The following is a 23,869-nucleotide window of genomic DNA, read 5'->3' on the forward strand; positions in this document are numbered from 1 at the left end:
CTGTGGTTTGGTGACACAACTGTCATTGTGAAATTAGTTGCCATAGATGGCCACTGATGGATCAATCTACAGGGTGTGTGTAATCAGATTGATTAATCAGTGCCCATCTATGGAAAGGCAGATGGTGGTTATAAGTAAGTAGATTTTGTAGCCATCTCTAACAGATGGTTCAACTGTCAAAAGAATAGACATGGCAGACTACATCAATTCACAAGTAACTGGAGAGAGGAGTATTTTGGAGAAGAGAGAAAATGTCCATTCAGGTCAGAACATTGTTTAGTTTTTTTACTAATGAGCTTTTATTTCTTGTGTGTGTATTTTCAGTATTTGGTTCTGAAACTATTGCTGTAGCCTCTGACCCTCAAATACAAGCAAATATTATTACATTACATGTCATGTCATTTAGCTGACACTTTTATCTAAAGCGACTTACAATTTCTATATATGCCAGAGGTTGCACGTCTCTGGAGCAACTAGGGGTTAAGTGTCTTGCTCAGGGACACATTGGTTGATGTATCGCAGTGGGAATTGAACCCAAGTCTCCCACACCAAAGGCATGTGTCATATCACTGTGCCATCACCACCATTATATTATGGTATTCAAAACATTGTATCATTATGTAAAGACACCTGAAAGAAAGATATTGGGATGTATGCCGTCTGTGACTGATGTTTTTATTAAGTTATGTGTGTTTATGGGTTCATTTGTTTGTAACATTTCCAACGTGTGTGTGTGTGTATTGTCCCTGTAGGAGGGTCAAAAGTCTACAGGGTTGTCGGTGTCAGCTTCGGTCTGCTCTGCATCATTCAGTCTGCTCTCAATATTTCTCTTTGGCTCCATCGAAGTGAGTATGGGCTTGCACCGGCCAAATGGCACAGCGAAAGCAAAGTGCACCATCTTCGAGTACAGGACTTATTCGAGTCTCTGGTATCTCCAACATGAATTGTATTAAGTGTCAATGTAGACAACAAACACAGCAATGAATCCAATGATTTAGGGGTCTTTTGCTCCTCCAATGAAGTTTTGTGAAACCTGGCGGCAAAAGTGTAGCAACAGCATCCTCCGCGTGTTGTAAATGTTAAGAAAAACACAGTATTGCTCATTCAAATAATCTGATTTCTCTCTCACTCGCTCAATGCAAAGTTTTTTAAAGTGAGTGTGCTGTAAGCTCTGACCGAAACGAGGAACATCTTTCTTTTTCTTCTAAGTTGGATGTAACGACCAGATCGGAGATTTTGAGATGTTGAAGGACCAGCTCGTCCAACAACAAGATCAGATAATGAAGCTTCAAACTGAAAGAGAGAGCCTGAAAATGAGGCTTTGTGAAATGGGTGAGTGTTCTTTTTCAGAGCCAACTTGGCTTTTTATTTTTATTTTTTGTCAATTTCTGTGCATATTTTCTTTCCATTTTCTTGAAAGGAATTTCCCTCTGTCGGTTCCTGTCCCGCCATAATCTTCTCTCCTGTCTTGTTGTGCCTTGTCTCTGTATGTCCTGTCCTGTTTACAAGCAGAACAAAAACCCCAAGGCTGTCCGCAGGGATGGAGGCTATACATGTCCAGCTGTTACTATGTTTCTACTGTGACAAAGACCTGGCAGAATGCCCAGTTCGACTGTGAGGCGAGAGGAGCTCACCTCGTGGTTTTAAATGATACAAAGGAAGAGGTATTGATGCTTTTTATTAAAATCCATTTCTGCTACATTCTCCTGCATCCAGCCAGGCACTATTAAAGCAAGTTGTTTTTCGCGAAGGCCTTACAATTTCAATGCGAGGCTAAATATATCCTTTTCTTATCTTGAGCTATCCTATGAATTGAACTGACCTCATCAACCACCTTTGATGAAGCATATTCAAATCAAATCTTTATCACAAATCCCTCCCAACAGGATGCTGTCCGTGGTTTTGGAAGTCAAGTCGCGTGGATCGGCTTGAGGGCTCAACGAAATGTTCGGTTGGATTCGTGGACGTGGGTGGACGGAAGCAAAGTGACTAATACGTAAGGCTTTTTGAATGGTTAAATCTATTCACCCTAGGGTCCTTTGCACCATGACCTCGAGCCAAATACCCCCCCAGAAGCTTTTTTCACCTGGGTCTAACATTGGGAGAGTTAGAAGCTGAATAGCTTAGCGCAGGGACTAATGGACCCACGTTTGTATCTCGTAAATGACCCCACTAATAATGCCCGAAATGATACCAAACGTCTACAGTAGTACAAATAGGTTATGTACTCATAAAATGATGGATTGGAAAGTTTGTAAGTACACCAGAAGTTTATGAACACTTGCCTGCTCTCTTCTGCTCTCTGTTGTTGCTGCTGCTGCTGCTGCTGCTACCTGCAGTTAGACGAGTGCTTAGGGACATCTACAAATTACTACACTGAAAAGAGATACAACAAAAATATTTATTAATTTAATGATTAAATAAGGTAATGTCTCCAAACTTACCTCAATTATTACTTGTCTCCTGCTAGTTATACTACAGCACTTACTTAAAAAAAGAAGTTAAATTAAAAAATATTTTTGTTGCATCTCTTTTCGGTGTTGTAATTTGTAGACGGCCCTAAGCACTCAACTTACAGCAGCAACAACAACAGCAGAGAGCAGAAGCCAGCAGGCAAGTGTTATTTACATAAACTTCTGGTGTACTTACAAACTTTCCAATCCATCGTTTTATGAGTACATAACCTATTGTAATTTGTAACCTTGTTGTACCTCATTTCGGCAACGCTTACTCTACACTAACTCTCCCAATGTTAGACCCAGGTGAAAAAAGCTTCTGGGGGGGTGTTTGGCGCGAGGTCATGGTGCAAAGGACCCTAGTGTGAAATTACTCCGAACCATCACTTTAATAACGTGATTACCATGATGTATCAAAACCCCATTCCTGTGCATATTAGATTATGCATAGCCTATATCTATGACGTTCCACTTCCGGGATTGCTCCGGTGCTGCCAGAAATTGCGCCAGATGTCCTTATTTTTGGCCAGATGTCCATTACCTTCTGCTTTCTTTGTGTTGTAATTTTAAACTCTTGTGGATTTCTGAGGACTATGGTTAACTGCTCCTCAGATCTCTGCAGGGTAAATCCAGACAGCTAGCTAGACTATCTGTCCAATCTGAGTTTTCTGTGGCACGACTAAAACAACCTTTGAACGTACACATGTTCCACCAAAACAAGTTCCTTCCCGAGGCTATTTTGCAGAGGCTCCGTTGCTCCTTTCGGCGCTTAGCAACGCCCAAGACGATTGTGATTGGTTTAAAGAAATGCCAATAAACCAGAGTATGTTTTTCTCCCATCCCAGAATGCTGTGAGGACTAGCCAGACCCTCCTCCGCAGCGATGTGGAGGAAGGTCTGGCAGTGCTAGACTAGATTACGCATGAAGTCCTGGGCTGAGGCCACACCAACTTTGAGAAAATGCTTTGAGATGCTCTCCTGTTCAGTTCATTACTTGAGTAAATAATTAATTCACGTTCACATTACTGTTGTTCAGGCGGTCATATTCACTGGACAATTGGTGGAACAACTTCACAAGTTCCAAGCTATATGTTCTGTCAGTTTGACCCTGCATATAGTTACAGAAGGCAGATTGTCAGGTGAGGTAAACACATATCAGATGTTTGGCTGACACTGAACGCAACATGCTGTAAACGTTGATATGGCAAACATGTTGCTTATACAGTATTACACATCCACAGATATGGAGCAATATTAGCATTCACTTTGTATTGTGTTTCAGTTTAATATTCACTCTCCTTTTAGCTCTGGTTTGGTCTCCAGGGGGAAAAAAACAGGCTCTTTGGTAGCTAAGTGCTCCACTATGTTTAACAGCTAGTCTCTTACTTTGTTAGAGTCCAGCTGGGTAGGAAGTGTTCAGTGGGAGGTGCTATCATTAATTGTTAATCTAAGAAAATATTGATACGAGCAGCTTTAAAGCTATAACAGATATGACAAAGAGAGAGACAAACTGCAACATTGTGCTTTGACAATTGATCGAGGAAAATAAAAAATAAAAATCAGAGTGATCAGAGCTTTGTTGAAACAGGAAATGTCCATCTGTCAAAAAAAAGGTGCCAAAATCACCCAAACCATAATCAAGTTATTATTTTAATTTTCTGTGGTATGTTCCAGATGATGTGAAATGTTAATGTTTTGTAGTGACAGGATTCGGCAGCCAGTTGATCAGCGTTTGAACTGCACCTATACCGGCACTATGAAGTGGGTCCTTTCCGACTGCAATGAACAACACTACTGGGTGTGTGAGAAGAAGCTGCTCTGCTGAATACCATTTTATGTGTGCTTTGTATGACTGTTGTATTAACTATGTGATGTTGTGTTTTGCCTCTGGCTGATAAAGAAATGTTAGTAGAAAGAGTTCTTGATCATCTTTTAAAAGATTTGAAATTCTTTTATTAGGAATAACCCCTTGAGATGTAGCATCTCGTTTTCGAGGGGGTCCTTAAAGACAAAAATATACAGTACATTCACAATTAGACAAGACAGTTAACAAAACTACTTGAGGGGACCTCAAAAAAAACATACATCTCAAACATACATGCATACTGACAGACAAAAGACAAAAGCTCTCCATCACACCAAAACCACCCATATCCTCCCCATTCAAACCATTAGATATCAGACAATAAACCGTTAAGGCTTCCTTTAGGTTAGTGTTGGTGTTTCCTTTAGGATTTTTTTTTAGCAGTGGGGGCAGGTCTGTCCGAACAACATTCATATAGACAGTTGAGAGAGAGAAAAAAAAGAAAAAGAAAATTACCTACCCTGTGAATATGGCTCTATTTGGAACAAGAGCTTTTCTTCCAAATATGGTATGCTCATGAATATTCAGAATGAGCTATGTGCTGATTGGTTTGAGCAAACTACATGGAAACTCGACAGCAGGTATGGAGTGCTGTGGGCTGCCAGTCGTGACGGAGCTCCAAGTACCTCATAGCAGGCCGGGGTCTGTGAAGGAAGGGAGGCCGGGCGGCGAGGCAGCAACACAGGCAGCACCGGCGCTGAACTCTGACACACAGTCGGACAAAATTTGCAATTAGCCATCCATTTTCGTAAAGCGGCCCATATTTGAGCTTTACATAGTTGATTTCTTGCATAAAAAAGTTTCAGAAGTGAATTTTGTAATGGAATAGCAGAGATCTGCGTGACCTAGCTAGATTCAGAAAACTACCTGATCTCAGGTCAGTTGTGTAGCCTATGTAAATGTTGGGGCGTGACTGTTCTCTTAATACACCCATGGGCGTGACAAAGTTACAGGTCTTGGGAGGTTGACGTCAACTTCCAGCTTTGTTGAGATTTGCCCGTTTTCAGCGGCAGTTTCAAAATATGAGATTTTCATAGTAAAGGGGTGTCAATGGGATTTTGAGCTTCTATGTATGTCCTATTTACCCACCGAACTGTCGTTATTCAACTATGACAGGGTAAAATCAGTTTTGCATTCTATCACCCCTTTAATAAAATATCTGGTGAAATGCACAATTTTGGTAATCCCATTACAGTGTTTAAAGAAATACTTTGCTGAAGAGTTCAATACTTCAGCATACAACTTTCAGTCTCTGTATCATGAAGGTGATGCACATATAGCTGATGTATTTTTGCAGTAGGTGAGGAGATGCTCTTTCTTCCTTCAAAAGGATTTTATTTTCAGCCATGACAACATCCTGTTTGGGTACATGCAGTCAGTGAGTGACAGCCTACATCTCAGTCAACATGCAGCTAAATGTGTTTGTGAGTCAGTTAATAGTCAGTTCTGTAAGGCCCAAACACAGATATATAAAAAGGTAAAAGTTGTATTTTAGAACTCACTTTGGTGTTGAATTTTTGAATTGGTTTTGTATTTGATAAAGCACAGAAAGTTCACACAGGCAACAATATAATAATTGTGTGCAAAAATGAGTAACTTGTGTTCTTGAAGTATTCATTTGTATGCACTTACTAACAGGGCAGAACTTTAAATAATATTGGTACCACATGGGATGTCAAAGAGTCAACAAAATAATGTTTAAATCTGTATTTCATTTCCATATCTCTTCAAAAATTAAAACAAAACCAATAGCAGCCAAAGCTGACCAGTACTGCTTATTTGTATTATTGTATATAACTGTATAAACAAGACTAAAGGCATCTCAGTTTAATATGAACATGTGTAAACATTTAAAGTACAGCTCAGGCTGATGGGAATGTTGTAGTTTTGATGGTATTTGGTTTTAAACCAAAGTATTGGACAAATTGAAATGTTGATCTGATGATAACTCAGTGGATCACCAAAGTTATTACAATTCATCCTGAAGGTAACACAAATGTTTGCACCAAATGGAGCTGCATAGATTAATCGATTTGTTGTCAACTATTAAATAAATAGCCAAGATAAGAAAACTTTGTCTGTCACGATTGACAGAAATTTGTCTTTGATAGGGTAGGCTCAAATTACATAAATGACATATAAGAACATAAACGATACATTTAGAAACAGAGTAAAATGATTGACAATACAAACAAACTGTGCAAAATGCAAAAACAGTTTAAAAAAAAGCCTGCATGGAGCTGTTGTATGTTGTCTATGTATGGCTGTTCTGTGTGGTGATGGCAGTGGGGATGAAGGATTTTTAAATATATGTTCCATCCATCTTCGTCCGCTTATCCGGTGTCGGGTCGCGGGGGGAGCAGCTCCAGCAGGGGACCCCAAACTTCCCTTTCCCGAGCAACATTAACCAGCTCCGACTGGGGGATCCCGAGGCGTTCCCAGGCCAGGTTGGAGATATAATCCCTCCACCTAGTCCTTGGTCTTCCCCGAGGCCTCCTCCCAGCTGGACGTGCCTGGAACCCCTCCCTAGGGAGGCGCCCAGGGGGCATCCTTACCAGATGCCCGAACCACCTCAACTGGCTCCTTTCGACGCAAAGGAGCAGCAGCTCTACTCCGAGCTCCTCACGGATGACTGAGCTTCTCACCCTATCTCTAAGGGAGATGCCAGCCACCCTCCTAAGGAAACCCATTTCGGCCGCTTGTACCCTGGATCTCGTTCTTTCGGTCATGATCCAGCCTTCATGACCATAGGTGAGGGTAGGAACGAAAACTGACCGGTAGATCGAGAGCTTTGCCTTCTGGCTCAGCTCTCTTTTCGTCACAACGGTGCGTTTAAATATATGTTTTTCATTGCAAATGGGAATCTGAAGCGTCGACCTGATGGCAGTAACTGAAAGGATTGGTGAAGGGGGCGGGTGAGATCCTGTGTGGTTGTAGTGACTTTCCTGAGTACTGACCGGGTGTGGAGTTCTGTTAGGGGGGTTTGGAGGTAGCCATTTATTAGGGCTGGGTAATATATCGATATTATATTGATATCGTGATATGAGAATAGATATCGTCTTAGATTTTGTATATCGTAATATCGTAAATGGCTTAAGTGTTGTCTTTTCCTGGTTTTAAAGGCTGCATTACAGTAAAGTGATGTCCTTTTCTGTGTTACCAGACTGTTCTAGCTCTTCTATTATTATTACCTTTACCCACTTAGTCATTATATCCACATTATTGAAGATTATTTATCTTAAATCTCATTGTGAAGATATTTTTTATAAGCACCAATTGTCAACCCTATAATATCGCAACAATATCGACATCGAGATATTAGGACAAGAATATCGTGATATCTGATTTTCTCCATATCGCCCAGCCCTACCATTTATGTTGCTGGCCTGATCGATTATCCATGCAAGTTTTGTTTTGTGTTGGATGGTGAGGGCATTGTACCAGGCTGAGATATTGAAAGTGAGTATGGATTCAATGAGTGACCAGTAACTTGCTGACACTAAAAGCTCTACTTTTCCTCAACAGTTGTAGGCGCTGCTGGGCTTTCTAATACACTGTCTGTGAGCTGTGAGAAAGACAGACATGTGTCCACCTATAAAAACATCGACTTGTTCAACTTTTTTGATTATGGGTTTGAGTAATCCTTTAAGAAAAAGTAAGCCTCTCTTTATCTGGCCTCGGGCCAGGAGTTCATGCATAATCTAGTCCAGCATTGTCAGACCTTCCTCCATAGCGCTGCGAAGGAGGGTCTGGCTAGTCCACACAGATTCCTGGATGGGAGAAAAACGTGCTCTGGTTTATTGGCATTTCTTTAAATCAATCACAATCGTCTTGGGTCGAACATGTGTACGTTCAAAAGTTGTTTTAGTCGTGCAACAGAAAACTCAGATTGGACAGATAGTCTAGCTAGCTGTCTGGATTTACCCTGCAGAGATCTGAGGAGCAGTTAACCATAGTCCTCAGAAATCCACCAGAGTTTAAAATTCCAACACAAAGAAAGTGGAAGATAGCCAAATTTCCAGCGGCAACGGAGCAATCCCGGAAGTGGAACCTCGTAGATCTAAGTAAGAAAAAGTTGTCAAAATCCTCTGATTCCAACTTGTTAAATGTGAATATTTTCTAGTTTCTTCTCTCCTCTGTTACAGTAAACTAAATATCTTTGCGTTGTGGACAAAACAAGACATTTGAGGACATCATCTTGGGCTATGGACATTTTTCACCATTTTCTGACATTTGATATACCAATCAACTAAACGAGAAAATAATCGACGGATTAATCAACATTGGAAAAAAAAAACACCAATTGCATCCCTAGTACAAAATATCTTGTCAATCCATCCAATACATTTAAATAACAACCACAAATGTCAACCTCATATTGGTTTAACGCCTCGGCATCTGCTCCAACAATTAGCTGTGGTGTTTGCAGCTAATTTGATCAGTGATCACATGTTAATTGACATGAGTTATTGCATCGTCTTTTTCTCCCAGAATTTTCTGTGAGGTACGGAGCCCCCCTGGTCCCACTTTGTCAAAAAAAATTAATTATAACTATCTTGTGGCCTCAAGATACTATCTCGTGGTCTCGAGATACGAGATAGTAACTCGTGGCCACGAGATACGAGATAGTAACTCGTAGCCAAGAGATAGTAACTCGTGGCCTCGAGATACTATCTAACTCGTGGCCACGAGATAGTATCTTGAGGCCACGAGATAGTTATAATTAATTTTTTTTGACAAAGTGGGACCAGGGGGGCTCCGTAGTGAGGGAACCTGCTGATGCTGAGTAGCAAGTTCTTCTACCTTCTGCTGTGTCTTATCAATAAACCAGACACATAAATAGCACCACGTTTGGGGGTGCCATGTTTGTTCCGTTTTGTCTTCGAACTTCTGGTGGAGCAACTCTGTCCATTGCAGTACATTGGCACATTAGCTATTTTCAAGATTATCTTTTGGGCATTTTAGGCCTTTATTTATATAGGACAGCTGAAGACATGAAAGGGGAGAGAGAGGGGGAACGACACGCAGGGCGGAGTCTAACCCGCAGCCGCCGCGTCGAGGGTAAACCTCTATATATATGGGCGCCTGCTTCACCAGGTGAGCCACCCAGGCATCCGGCATTAGCTATTTTAGTGAAGATGTCCAGCATTATGTGTTCGGTGCGGGTCTGTCATAACAAGTGGATTAAAAGACGGGTATCCTTGCAACAATACTGTGTTGTCCATGGGAAAACCAGGGCAGAATGTTGAGGCGCAGCTTTTTATCTTTATCCTCCGCCATCCAGCGATGAGGACCGGCGTATGTGGCTGAAACCCTATGTTCTTTTCATTTTGTGGAAGGCAGACCATCAGGCCAACACTCATACCCCGAGAAATGGTTGGGAAATGTTACTCCTAATTCTTCATGACTGGCCCATCGACGCCCATCGATAGCACCAAATAATTAAAAATATCTTATATCAGTAAGGTGAATACCAATGATTTTATTGGTTTAATCAACTCTGTCTTGTGTGTTGTCGTCTAAGTTTTGCATGGGCAGATCACTGTTGCATTGCATCATAATCAGTTGGCATAAATAGACAACGATGAATTCATACCGCCCAAACACACACACATGTGAACACCAGACTACCAGGCTACAATTACAGAGACAATCTATAGGACAAATAACTGTTGGCTCAAGACTTCACTTCACTGTAAGAAGAATGGAGAGAGTGCACTATGTCAACTCACCAGCTGATGAAAGTAGACATAGAGAGGAGCAAATAGACAATCGTCATACTTTAAGTAAGTTAAAGTATTTATTTTTTTGTAATTTCACCGTTCTTTCTACAGCACTTTCTGTTTCTGGCTTTGGTGTGACCTCTGACCCTGTACATTTTTACATTAGAGAGGCAGTTTGTACATTTTAATCAAGGTAAAGCATTTCATGTTTATTTGATTTTTTCAATTTTTAGTTTGCAGGCTTCCTTTGAGAAGTGCAGCTTATTTAAACATTGTTCTATTTTTGCATGTAATGAAACTATCCACATATAAATAGACCTGCAATTTATTCAGGTGTGTTTCTGTGCTTATTTTGTATATATTGTGTTTATAAAATGCCAAATCTTTTAAGAGACTTCTTAAAAAAAAACGACGCCGTGGAGAGTCCCTGACTTACACATCAGGTCACATGTTATCTTTTCCATTTACAACTAGTCACACTTTGGTTCAAAGACAACCTCTCTAGTGAGTTTTTCATAGAAAATCTGCATATGAATATTTATTATATATGCATCTGTCTTTAATGATTATGCTCATTTACAGAGGCTCCTTTGAATTGTTTAGTGTGAAAGTTAAAGATTAGGTGCAGCAAAATACAGTAAAAGTAATCAAATACAAGATTTACAGCTGATATTACATCAGTGATATTGTTTAGTAACTTTAATAGAAATCTTTAAATATAACCACTTCCTCTTAGCAGATGAAGGTGTCATCTCTTCCGCAACACTTCATCTGTAAGTTTGTGTTGGTTGCTATTATTGAATAGTAACACACAATGATAAAACACAGAGTTGGAAGAGTGCTAATATAAAATGTATTATCCACAGAGATCAAACAAAAGGTGAAATTATAAATTTGTATGTTTGAGGTAAAATATTGAAGGGCTTACTGTAGCCAGAACAACAGCATTTTCCCCCTGTTAATAATATAATTATGGTGAGTGATATGTGTGTGTTTTTACCTGCAGGAGGGTGTTGGCATGGTCTCTGACCCTTTTTTAATCATATTAATTTATTATGTAAAGACACCTGTAGGAACAATATGTATATAATGCGTTGTATGCCATCTGGTACTATTGCTTTTATTTAGTTATGTGTGTTTATGGGTTAATTTGTTAAAGCACTTTAAGATATAACTATGAAATGTTGAAAATGTCGTCTTATGTACTTTGATGCTGTGGAGAGTCCCTAGCTTACAAATCAGTCTCATTTTCACTAGTAATATTTACTATGTGTGTGTGTGTGTGTGTTGTCCCTGTAGGATGGTCAAAAGTCTACATGGCTGTCGGAGTCAGTGTGGGCCTGCTGTGCATCATGCAGTTCACTCTCAATGTTTTATTTCGACTTCAAGCCGGTGAGTATCAGCCCCCACCTTCCTCATCACACCACAAAAAACACCAGTTGAAGAACATTAGGAAGTGAGTCTTCTCTCCAGACTTGTAAATATAGTGTATATATTTATATCCTGTTGTGGGCGGCATGTTAGACACATCAACAAATCTTCCCCCAGAAATTTACAAGAAACCTAATTTTCCATCCTAAAATAACTTAACAACTGTGTCAAACCCACAGCCGGTGTGATCTAATAGATAGATAGATAGATAGATAGATAGATGAATAATATGGACAATAAAAGAAAAAGATACTAAATCACATCCCCAACCGGCACCGTCAGACACCGCCTACAAAAGCCTGGGTCTGTCCGGGGTTTCTTCCTAAAAAGGGAGTTTTTCCTCGCCACTGTCGCATTAGCCACTGCTAATGCTTGCTCTTGGGGGAATCACTGGAATTGTTGGGGCTTTGTAAATTATAGAGTGTGGTCTAGACCTACTCTATCTGTAAAGTGTCTCAAGATAACTCTTGTTATGATTTGATACTATAAATAAAATTGAATTGAATAAGAAATCCACATGAATGTACTAAGGGATGTATAAGCATGAGGATCTTGCAGTGACAGGGCAGGTAAGGTGCTCTATGGGAAGATGTTCTGGGGGAGGGGGGGTGGTGAGATGCTGCGTGGTATTAGAGTGTGTGTTGCAAATAAGTCCAATAGTGCAAGGAATGTAGACATAGTAATATAAAAACTATATAGCAGTACAAGGATGAAGTAAAAAAAAAAAGACAGCATTAAAAATGGGCATTATATGGGAATAAAGTAGACAGTAGGATAGACACAAATCCACAGTTAATATTAGAGGTTTGAAGTAATAGGGTTACAGCCATTGTTCAAGTATTAAGTCAGACCTCAGTCCAGGCTGGGGGAACGAGGGAGGGAGGGGATGTGCATATGGGCTAATATAGTGTAGGCAGTAAACAGTGGGCCAGTGGACAGTCAGTACATAACTGTTGCTATAGGAGGTAGTGGAAGTGGTGGAGAGGGAGGAGAGGCAGACTACACAGAGAAGTCTAGCTCTCCTCTTCCCTTTTATGAAGCATTGTAGCGTTGTATGGCCCTGAGGACAAATGACTTTCTCAGCCTGTCAGTTGTGCATGGCAGTGTATATGTAATGACGTTAAAGGAAAACTTTACCCTTAAAATTAACATTTGTATATTTATTACTCCATGAGTTCTGCCTTGAATTTGTGTCCACTATGCATCTAAGAAACGTGTGCAGGCGTACTACGAATCTGCATAAGTACCATGTCTGTGCCGGATGGGAGACTATTTATATGGAAGGGTTGTTAATATTAAGGTTTTTACGAAAGTGCGTGTGTGTTCGGGAAGGACTGAGCATTTTACTGGATAGACCAGACTTGGATTTTACTGCACCAGTTGTGTGAGAGTTTGTAAACGCTTGTGTTAATATAGTTTTGCTGTTGTTAAACGTGTCCCTCTTATACTTCAATTCATCAAGACCTTTTTTGTTTTTGTTTTTTTGATTCTCCATTCCAAAATTAAGTTTTTCTTCACGAATTCAAGGCAACACTCTGTGAGTAATTGATATGCAAATGTTTATTATGAGGGTGAAGTATTCCTTTAATATGTGTATTTCCCCAAAACACTGAACTATTCCTTGAAGTGTGAAACTTCTTATGTTATCTCTTCTAGTTGGGTGTTCTGTCGGGTCCTACAACGTCTCCACTGGCAACGCCACCATGATGTCAGATAGTGACATCAGAGTCCTGATTTTAGAGAGAGACCAACTGGTTCGAGAGAGAGACCAACTGGTTCGAGAGAGAGACCAACTGCTTCGAAAGACAGACCAACTGGATCGAGAGAAAGACAAACTGGTTCGAGAGAGAGATCAATGTGATCAAGAGAGACAACGATGTGTTCCAAAGGCGGACTTTGGCTCACCCAGTAAGAGCGTTCACCCCATGTTGGCTGAGTCCTGCAGTGGCGTGGGTTCGAATCCGACCTGTCAATGTGTTCAAGAGAAAGACCAATTGGCAAATAAAAATAAAGACTTACAGGACAAGAACAACTGCCTGAACACTTGATTGATTCATAGATGTTAGAGCATGACTCAGCATGACTCAACTGTCAATCTGTCAGTCCACCACTTCAATCAAAATTGAAATATCTTGATATGTACCAAATAGATTATGATTACATTTTTGTCAGACATTCGACTTTGGTGGTCCCCTGACTTTTCCTGTAGCACTACCAGATGATCAAAGTTTTCACTCATCCCTTAAAGTATCTCAACATCTACCTGTTGAATTGGCCAACATTTTGTTCAGTAATCACTGAACAACAAAATCAGATAAAGAAACTTCAAGTGGGTCAGTGAGTTTCTTTTCCAAAAACCTTTATTAATTCATATATATTGTAGCTATACTAGTGGCATGACTCAGTCAATCTGCCAGTCCAATACTTAGGTCCAGTTTACTGAATCGATTATGGTGAAACTTTTGTCAGACGTTCGATGGATAAATCCATCTGACTTTGGTGGGCCCCTGACATTTCCTGTAGTGCCCCCAACTGGTCAAAATTGTTATTCTGTAAAATATCTCAACATCTACCTGGTGGATTGACACATTTTTTTTTTACAGACATGTAATGGTTTAACCTGTCTCGGGCTCTCAAACACTATTCGGTTCTGTTCTGTCTTGTTCTATTTCGCTTTTACCACATCTTGAACTGTCCTCACTCATACTATTCTGCCCTGTTTGGTCTGGTCTAATCCTCCCCGGTCCTAATTTGATATCTTGCGTTGTTTTGAGCTTTGTTTTCTGTCCCGTATTGTCCTTTCTTGACCTGTCTTGTCCCATCACTTCTTGTCCTGATGTATCCTGTCCTGTTCTTGTTCCTGATCAGAAACAAACACCCCATTCTGTCCACCGGGATGGCGGACGTACATGTCCTCATGTTACCAACCATCCTCTTTGACAAGCAACTGGGAGTGTGCCAAACAAGATTGTGCAAGCAAAGGATCTCATTTGGTGATCTTGAATGATGAAGCAGAAGAGGTATATGTAATATTTCTTATGTAAACCTATACTAATATTACCCTGCAGCCAATTCACTTATGTTGGATGTGGATGATGGGTGAAGTATTTCAACTACACTTCCAACTTCCAACAGAGATTTGTCCATTGGTTGGGAGGTGATCGCAACATATGGATCGGCTTGAGGACTTTTTTTGCATGGGTGGATGAAAGCTCAAATCTTTATAGGTAAGGATTTTTGAAGAAAATTATGATCCTTATTTATCAACAGTGATTCTTTAGCACATTGACATAAACATATTACATTGTGAAGTATGTCCTAATTACACACTGGCATTTAGTCACTGAAATCTATTTGAAGTAACAGTTTTGTGTCACCTACACATCCAAATACCTGATTTCATTCAGATGTCTTTTGACCTGCAAATCATTAAAGAAAACGCTTACGTAATTGCCTGGAGCGAAAGGCAGGAAGAAACCTGGACAGGCCACCAGTCTATCACAATGTTAACAATATATATACAATATACAAACATTCAAAGTCCCAACTCTCCTGCACTGTTTCACCCTCACCAATTTAACCAAAAACTGTTCTGTGTTGTTTTGTAGAAGCTGGAATGACCCAGAGCTTTGGAGAAAAGGGCAGTACAGTTGTGCATATAATAACCGAGTCTCATTGCTCTGGGGCAACTGTCAGGAACGATACTATTGGATGTGTGAGATGGAGCTGCACACCAGCTATGTCTGGCCACAATGAGACTCGCATGACAAACACATCTGCAATCAGTCTCAGTTTTTTTTTTTTTTCTTTTCTCTCTCTCTCTCTCTCTCTCTCTCTCTATAACATACTTCATTTTAATTATTTATTTTAACACACCTCTTCTGGGCAAAGTTTCCTGATTATTGTGTGCTTTTTACCCTTCTAAGAACGACTAAATATCTCTAAATATCCCTACTGTAAGTCCATATGTCTCATAATTTGTCCAGGAAACCCAAAAGATGGACGTTGATGTCTTAAGGGTCCCCTAAAAGAATAGGGCCAGATAATACGTCAGAGGAAAAAGGCCCTGAAAAAGAAAACCCACAGCAGGCTATATTCTATGAAAATCTTTACAATCATATCCCTGAAAGAACATAGCAGGCCAGCCTTTTTGCACTACCTAAATGTTCCTCAAAACTTGCCATTTTCAGCATGTAGCTTGCTAGCTCGGATGTTCCGGTTGTTGTTTCTGATAGCGAACAGAGTTATGAACGGAGGAGAGAACAACGTTTGCATTGCATAAGAACCTGATGGATGGGAATGATTGTTCCAGGTATTAGTCAAACCGTCAGGCGTAACCAGGGAAACGGAGTTATTGTTTGGATAAACTTTAGATTTCGATTGTAAAACTAATTAAAATATGAACTAATGTTTTAAAAATATGTTATTTAGCAAGTGACCATGGTATAAGCGGGTTAATGCCCTTTGAGGTGTCCATTGTCAGGTATTAATGGACTTCGGCGGTTCACGCCTCGCCGTCGTCCATTAATACCTGACAATGGACACCTCAAAGGGCATTAACCCTTACATATTATTACATATCATCATCGTGGTCCCTGAAGTGTCTTTCTCTCCTGTTTCTTCCATTAGCGTAGTCCTCCTGCAGGGCCAGTAGTGCGTGACTGTGTGTGGATGCTGTTTTTAGAAGAAACTAACATCAAAAGAATTTAATAAAATATCTGTGCATCAAATGCACAATTTTGGTAATCCCATTACAGTGTTTAAAGAAATACTTTGTTGAAGAGTTCAAGACTTCAAAATACAACTTTCAGTCTCTGCATCATGAATCTGATGTATTTTTGCAGTAGGCGAGGAGATGCTCTTCCTTCCTTCAAAAGGATTTTATTTTCAGCCATGACGACATCCTGATTGGGTACATGCAGTCAGTGAGTGACAGCCAACATCTCGTCTTCACTAATGATGAATGCAAACAGCTCCCCTTTGTGGAAAACATGCAGCTAAATGTGTTTGTGAGTCAGTTAGTAGTCAGTTCTATAAGGCCCAAACACATTTATATAAAAAGGTAAAATTAGTATTTTAGAACTCACTTTGGTGTTGAATTTTGTATTGAATTGGTTTTGTATTTGATAAAGCACAGAAAGTTCACACATGCAAAAATATAATAATTGTGATGTTGAGTTTTGACTATGGCTGATAAAGAAATGTCAGTAGAAGGAGTTCTCCTTTACAATAAATCATTTTTAGAGTGGAGCATGTCTGCTGGCTGTTTGATTCTCTGTGTGAAGAATTAATAATTAGGGGTGTAAATCATAATCAAATTGTGAGACCTGTGTAGATTTACACCACTATTTGATTCTCTGTGAAGGAATAATAACTAGGGGTGTAAATCTTCACTGGTCTCACGATTGGATTGGATTACGATTATCCTGTCACCGTATCAGTTCAATATCACGATGCATCACATCCTCAATATTATTATATATTGCAACACCTGGTTTTCATCAACAACTTCAAGCAGTCAGATATGTATGAACTCCCTTTTTTGTTGTATTTGATCTTAAAATGACACTTCCTGAATGTAGCGGAGTCTGAACACAGCAGACAAAAGGCAAAAACTAAAAAAAGCAGCGACCAGAAAATCAACAAGCAACATCAGTAGGCAAAAATCGATTATGGTCTGTCACTGCATCGATGGAGGATCGTCCAGGGCCGCATTGCGATGAATCGATGCAATGACTAATTTCAACACCCCTAATAATAACCCAAATAATGAAATGAATGCCGTCATAAACTTTAAATTGCAGCTAGCTAGAACAAGACTGGGCTATGACGTAAAAACATAAGACACAAGACGACAAGAGATAGCGCCTCACGGTTGTATGCCTCCACCAACCAGTCAAGTTGCAGTTTACGTCCATGTCTGTCCAGACTCATACTGTATTAGATTAGTGTCACCAACTCAGTATCCGACCAAATGTCTCCCCTTCTGTTCTTGAGTTATGCTGTTGAATAAAAGCTATAGAATTTTTTTTTTTGCAGAACATTATGATGTCACAGTGAGGTTGACCTTTGACCTTTTGGTAAAAATTGTCATAATTTTCTCCTATTAGAAATTTGTGTGAAATGTTTTCATAATTATCAAAGGAATTCTTGAATTACGGCCGAAAATGTCTCAGTCTAAGTGGACATTTGTGCCAAATTTGAAGACATTCCCTTAAGGTTATCGCGTTTACAAAGAATGGGACAGACGGATGGACAACCCGAAAAACATAATGCCTCAGTTATATTTTATGATAAAGAAAACTAAAAAGGGGCAAAATTTGTAGGGGGGGCAGATAGACAAGAAGTGTGTTAGAAAGTTGTTGAAGTTAAATTGAACTATACAACCCCAAACTTTACAGAAAGTATAAGTAAAATTAGAAACTTAACATTTAGAACCTAACAATAATAAGGTAGAAAACACTTTAAATACTCTTAATGCTGGATGTGAAGTCATAAGGGAAGAAAAATAGCGTGACTGTGTGTGGATGCTGTTTTTAGAAGAAACTAACATCAAAAGAATTTAATAAAATATCTGTGCATCAAATGCACAATTTTGGTAATCCTATTACAGTGTTTAAAGAAATACTTTGTTGAAGAGTTCAAGACTTCAACATACAACTTTCAGTCTCTGCATCATGAATCTGATGTATTTTTGCAGTAGGCGAGGAGATGCTCTTCCTTCCTTCAAAAGGATTTTATTTTCAGCCATGACGACATCCTGTTTGGGTACATGCAGTCAGTGAGTGACAGCCTACATCTCGTCTTCACTAATGATGAATGCAAACAGCTCCCCTTTGTGGAAAACATGCAGCTAAATGTGTTTGTGAGTCAGTTAGTAGTCAGTTCTATAAGGCCCAAACACATTTATATAAAAAGGTAAAATTAGTATTTTAGAACTCACTTTGTTGTCGAATTTTGTATTGAATTGGTTTTGTATTTGATAAAGCACAGAAAGTTCACACATGCAAAAATATAATAATTGTGTGCAAAAATGAGTAACTCGTGTTCTTGAAGTATTCATTTGTATACACTTATACAGGGCAGAACTTTAAATAATATTGGTACCACATGGGATGTCAAAGAGTCAACAAAATAATGTTTAAATCTGTATTTCATTTCCATATCTCTTCAAAAATGAAAACAAAACCAATAGCAGCCAAAGCTGACCAGTACTGCTTATTTGTATCATTCTATATAACTGTATAAACAAGACTAAAGGCATCTCAGTTTAATGTGTAAACATTTAAAGTTCAGCTCAGGCTGATGGGAATGTCGTAGTTTTGATGGTATTTGGTTTTAAACCAAAGTATTGGACAAATTGAAATGTTGATCTGATGATAACTCAGTGGATCACCAAAGTTATTACAATTCATCCTGAAGGTAACACAAATGTTTGCACCAAATGGAGCTGCATAGATTAATTGATTAGTTGTCAACTATTAAATAAATCACCAAGATAAGAAAACTTTATTGTCTGTCACGAGTGACAGAAATTTGTCTTTGATAGGGTAGGCTCAAATTACATAAATTACATATAAGAACATAAACAATACATTTAGAAACAGAGTAAAATGATTGACAATACAAACAAACTGTGCAAAATGCTAAAACAGTTCAAAAGAAGCCAGAATGGAGCTGTTGGATGTTGTCTATGTATGGCTGTTCTGTGTGGTGATGGCAGTGGGGATGAAGGATTTTTTTTATGTTTTTCATTGCAAATGGGAATCTGAAGCGTCGACCTGATGGCAGTAACTGAAATGATTGGTGAAGGGGGCGGGTGAGATCCTGTGTGGTTGTAGTGACTTTCCTGAGTACTGACCGGGTGTGGAGTTCTGTTAGGGGGGTTTGGAGGGAGCCATTTATTAGGGCTGGGCAATATATCGATATTATATTGATATCGTGATATGAGACTAGATATCGTCTTACATTTTGGAAATCGTAATATCGTAAATGGCTTAAGTGTTGTCTTTTCCTGCTTTTAAAGGCTGCATTACAGTAAAGTGATGTCCTTTTCTGTGTTACCAGACTGTTCTAGCTCTTATATTATTATTACCTTTACCCACTTAGTCATTATATCCACATTACTGAAGATTATTTATCTTAAATCTCATTGTGAAGATATTTTTTATAAGCACCAATTGTCAACCCTATAATATCACAACAATATCGACATCGAGATATTAGGACAAGAATATCGTGATATCTGATTTTCTCCATATCGCCCAGCCCTACCATTTATGTTGGCCTGATCGATTATCCATGCACGTTTTGTTTTGTGTTGGATGGTGAGGGCATTGTACCAGGCTGAGATATTGAAAGTGAGTATGGATTCAATGAGTGACCGGTAACTTGCTGACACTAAAAGCTCTACTTTTCCTCAACAGTTGTAGGCGCTGCTGGGCTTTCTAATACACTGTCTGTGAGCTGTGAGAAAGACAGAGATGTGTCTACCTATAAAAACATCGACTTGTTCAACTTTTTTGATTATGGGTTTGAGTAATCCTTTAAGAAAAAGTAAGCCTCTCTTTATCTGGCCTCGGGCCAGGAGTTCATGCATAATCTAGTCCAGCATTGCCAGACCTTCCTCCATAGCGCTGCGAAGGAGGTCTGGCTAGTCCACACAGATTCCTGGATGGGAGAAAAACGTGCTCTGGTTTATTGGCATTTCTTTAAATCAATCACAATCGTCTTGGGTCGAACATGTACTTTCAAAAGTTGTTTTAGTCGTGCAACAGAAAATTCAGATTGGACAGATAGTCTAGCCAACTGTCTGGATTTACCCTGCAGAGATCTGAAGAGCAGTTAACTATAGTCCTCAGATATCCACCAGAGTTTAAAATTCCAACACAAAGAAAGTGGAAGATAGCCGAATTTCCGGCGGCAACGGAGCAATCACGGAAGTGGAACCTCGTAGATCTAAGTAAGAAAAAAAATCCAATCCAACAAGATACTATCTCGTGGCCACGAGATAGTTATAATTAATTTTTTTTGACAAAGTGGGACCAGGGGGGCTCCGTAGTGAGGGAACCTGCTGATGCTGAGTAGCAAGTTCTTCTACCTTCTGCTGTGTCTTATCAATAAACCAGACCCATAAATAGCACCACGTTTGGGGGTGCCATGTTTGTTCCGTTTTGTCTTCGTACTTCCGGTGGAGCAACTCTGTCCATTGCAGTACATTGGCACATTAGCTATTTTCAAGATTATCTTTTGGGCATTTTAGGCCTTTATTTATATAGGACAGCTGAAGACATGAAAGGGGAGAGAGGGGAAAACGACCGCGGGGGGGGAGTCTAACCCCGCAGCCGCCAGGTAAACCTCTATATATATGGGCGCCTGCTTCACCAGGTGAGCCACCCAGGCACCCGGCATTAGCTATTTTAGTGAAGATGTCCAGCATTATGTGTTCGGTGCGGGTCTGTCATAACAAGTGGATTAAAAGACGGGTATCCTTGCAACAATACTGTGTTGTCCATGGGAAAACCAGGGCAGAATGTTGAGGCGCAGCTTTTTATCTTTATCCTCCGCCATCCAGCGATGAGGACCGGCGTATGTGGCTGAAACCCTATGTCTGTTCTTTTCATTTTGTGGAAGGCAGACCATCAGAACAACACTCATACCCTGAGAAATGGTTGGGATATGTTACTCCTAATTCTTCAAGACTGGCCCATCGACGCCCATCGATAGCACCAAATAATTAAAAATATCTTATATCAGTAAGGTGAATACCAATGATTTTATTGGTTTAATCAACTCTGTCTTGTGTGTTGTCGTCTAAGTTTTGCATGGGCAGATCACTGTTGCATTGCATCATAATCAGTTGGCATAAATAGACAATGATGAATTCATACCGCCCAAACACACACACATGTGAACACCAGACTACCAGGCTACAATTACAGAGACAATCTATAGGACAAATAACTGTTGGCTCAAGACTTCACTTCACTGTAAGAAGAATGGAGGGAGTGCACTATGTCAACTCACCAGCTGATGAAAGCAGACATAGAGAGGAGCAAATAGACAATCGTCATACTTTAAGTAAGTTAAAGTATTTATTTTTTTGTAATTTCACCGTTCTTTCTACAGCACTTTCTGTTTCTGGCTTTGGTGTGACCTCTGACCCTGTACATTTTTACATTAGAGAGGCAGTTTATACATTTTAATCAAGGTAAAGCATTTCATGTTTATTTAATTTTTTCAATTTTTTATTTGCAGGCTTCCTTTGAGAAGTGCAGCTTATTTAAACATTGTTCTATTTTTGCATGTAATGAAACTATCCACATATAAATAGACCTGCAATTTATTCAGGTGTGTTTCTGTGCTTATTTTGTATATATTGTGTTTATAAAATGCCAAATCTTTTAAGAGACTTCTTAAAAAAAAGTACTACGATGCCGTGGAGAGTCCCTGACTTACACATCAGGTCACATGTTATCTTTTCCATTTACAACTAGTCACACTTTGGTTCAAAGACAACCTCTCTAGTGAGTTATTTTCATAAAAGTTTTGCATAGAAAATCTGCATATGAATATTTATTATATATGCATCTGTCTTTAATGATTATGCTCATTTACAGAGGCTCCTTTGAATTGTTTAGTGTGAAAGTTAAAGATTAGGTGCAGCAAAATACAGTAAAAGTAATCAAATACAAGATTTACAGCTGATATTACATCAGTGATATTGTTTAGTAACTTTAATAGAAATCTTTAAATATAACCACTTCCTCTTAGCAGATGATGGTGTCATCTCTTCCGCAACACTTCATCTGTAAGTTTGTGTTGGTTGTTATTATTGAATAATAACACACAATGATAAAACACAGAGTTGGAAGAGTGCTAATATACAATGTATTATCCACAGAGATCAAACAAAAGGTGAAATTATACATTTGTATGTTTGAGGTAAAATATTAAAGGGCTTTCCCCACCTGTTAATAATATAATTATGGTGAGTGATATGTGTGTGTTTTTACCTGTAGGAGGGTCTTGGCGTGGTCTCTGACCCTTTTTTAATCATATAATTTATTATGTAAAGACACCTGTAGGAACAATATGTATATAATGCGTTCTATGCCATCTGGTACTATTGCTTTTATTTAGTTATGTGTGTTTATGGGTTAATTTGTTAAAGCACTTTAAGATATAACTGAAATGTTGAAAATGTCATCTTATGTGCTGTGATGCTGTGGAGAGTCCCTAGCTTACAAATCAGTGTCATTTTCACTAGTAATATTTACAATGTGTGTGTGTGTTGTCCCTGTAGGATGGTCAAAAGTCTACATGGCTGTCGGAGTCAGTGTGGGCCTGCTGTGCATCATGCAGTTCACTCTCAATGTTTTATTTCGACTTCAAGCCGGTGAGTATCAGCCCCCACCTTCCTCATCACACCACAAAAAACACCAGTTGAAGAACATTAGGAAGTGAGTCTTCTCTCCAGACTTGTAAATATAGTGTATATATTTATATCCTGTTGTGGGCGGTTTGTTTCTGTGCTTATTTTGTATATATTGTGTTTATAAAATGCCAAATCTTTTAAGAGACTTCTTAAAAAAAAGTACTACGATGCCGTGGAGAGTCCCTGACTTATGCATCAGGTCACATGTTATCTTTTCCATTTACATTTACACATCAACAAATCTTCCCCCAGAAATTTACAAGACACCTAATTTTCCATCCTAAAATAACTTAACAACTGTGTCAAACCCACACGCCGGTGTGATTAAATAGATAGATAGATAGATAGATAGATAGATAGATAGATAGATGAATAATATGGACATTAAAAGAAAAAGATACTAAATCACATCCCCCACCGTCAGACACCGCCTACAAAAGCCTGGGTCTGTCCGGGGTTTCTTCCTAAAAAGGGAGTTTTTCCTCGCCACTGTCGCATTAGCCACTGCTAATGCTTGCTCTTGGGGGAATCACTGGAATTGTTGGGGCTTTGTAAATTATAGAGTGTGGTCTAGACCTACTCTATCTGTAAAGTGTCTCAAGATAACTCTTGTTATGATTTGATACTATAAATAAAATTGAATTGAATAAGAAATCCACATGAATGTACTAAGGGATGTATAAGCATGAGGATCTTGCAGTGACAGGGCAGGTAAGGTGCTCTATGGTAAGGTGCTCTATGAGAGTGTGTGTCATGGTGGTAGTGCAAATAAGTCCAATAGTGCAAGGAATGTAGACATAGTAATATAAAAACTATATAGCAGTACAAGGATGAAGTAAAAAAAAAAAGACGCAAAAATGGGCATATATGGGAATAAAGTAGACTGTAGGATAGACACAAATCCACAGTTAATATTAGAGGTTTGAAGTAATAGGGTTACAGCCATTGTTCAAGTATTA

The 23,869-nt window shown here is 39.2% G+C and overlaps 1 protein-coding gene across 2 annotated transcripts; it reads left to right on the forward strand.

Moving 5' to 3' along the window:
* The first annotated feature begins 9 nt into the window (after window positions 1-9).
* Window positions 10-13,375, forward strand: LOC120562646 (C-type lectin domain family 4 member A-like). 2 transcript variants are annotated; one of them, XM_039806470.1, is made up of 8 exons: window positions 10-263; window positions 753-845; window positions 1,210-1,332; window positions 1,510-1,664; window positions 1,887-1,996; window positions 4,157-4,253; window positions 11,342-11,434; window positions 13,130-13,375. In XM_039806470.1, exons 1-8 carry the CDS (start codon window positions 191-193, stop codon window positions 13,178-13,180), a joined length of 795 nt encoding a protein of 264 aa, XP_039662404.1. In that variant the 5' UTR covers window positions 10-190; the 3' UTR covers window positions 13,181-13,375. The 2 variants fall into 2 exon arrangements, with proteins under 2 accessions (XP_039662404.1, XP_039662405.1); XM_039806471.1 differs by having other exon boundaries at window positions 15-263; window positions 1,513-1,664.
* The last annotated feature ends 10,494 nt before the right edge of the window (window positions 13,376-23,869 follow it).

Source organism: Perca fluviatilis, chromosome 7, assembly GCF_010015445.1.
Source record: "Perca fluviatilis chromosome 7, GENO_Pfluv_1.0, whole genome shotgun sequence".
Classification (NCBI taxonomy): Eukaryota; Metazoa; Chordata; class Actinopteri; order Perciformes; family Percidae; genus Perca; species Perca fluviatilis.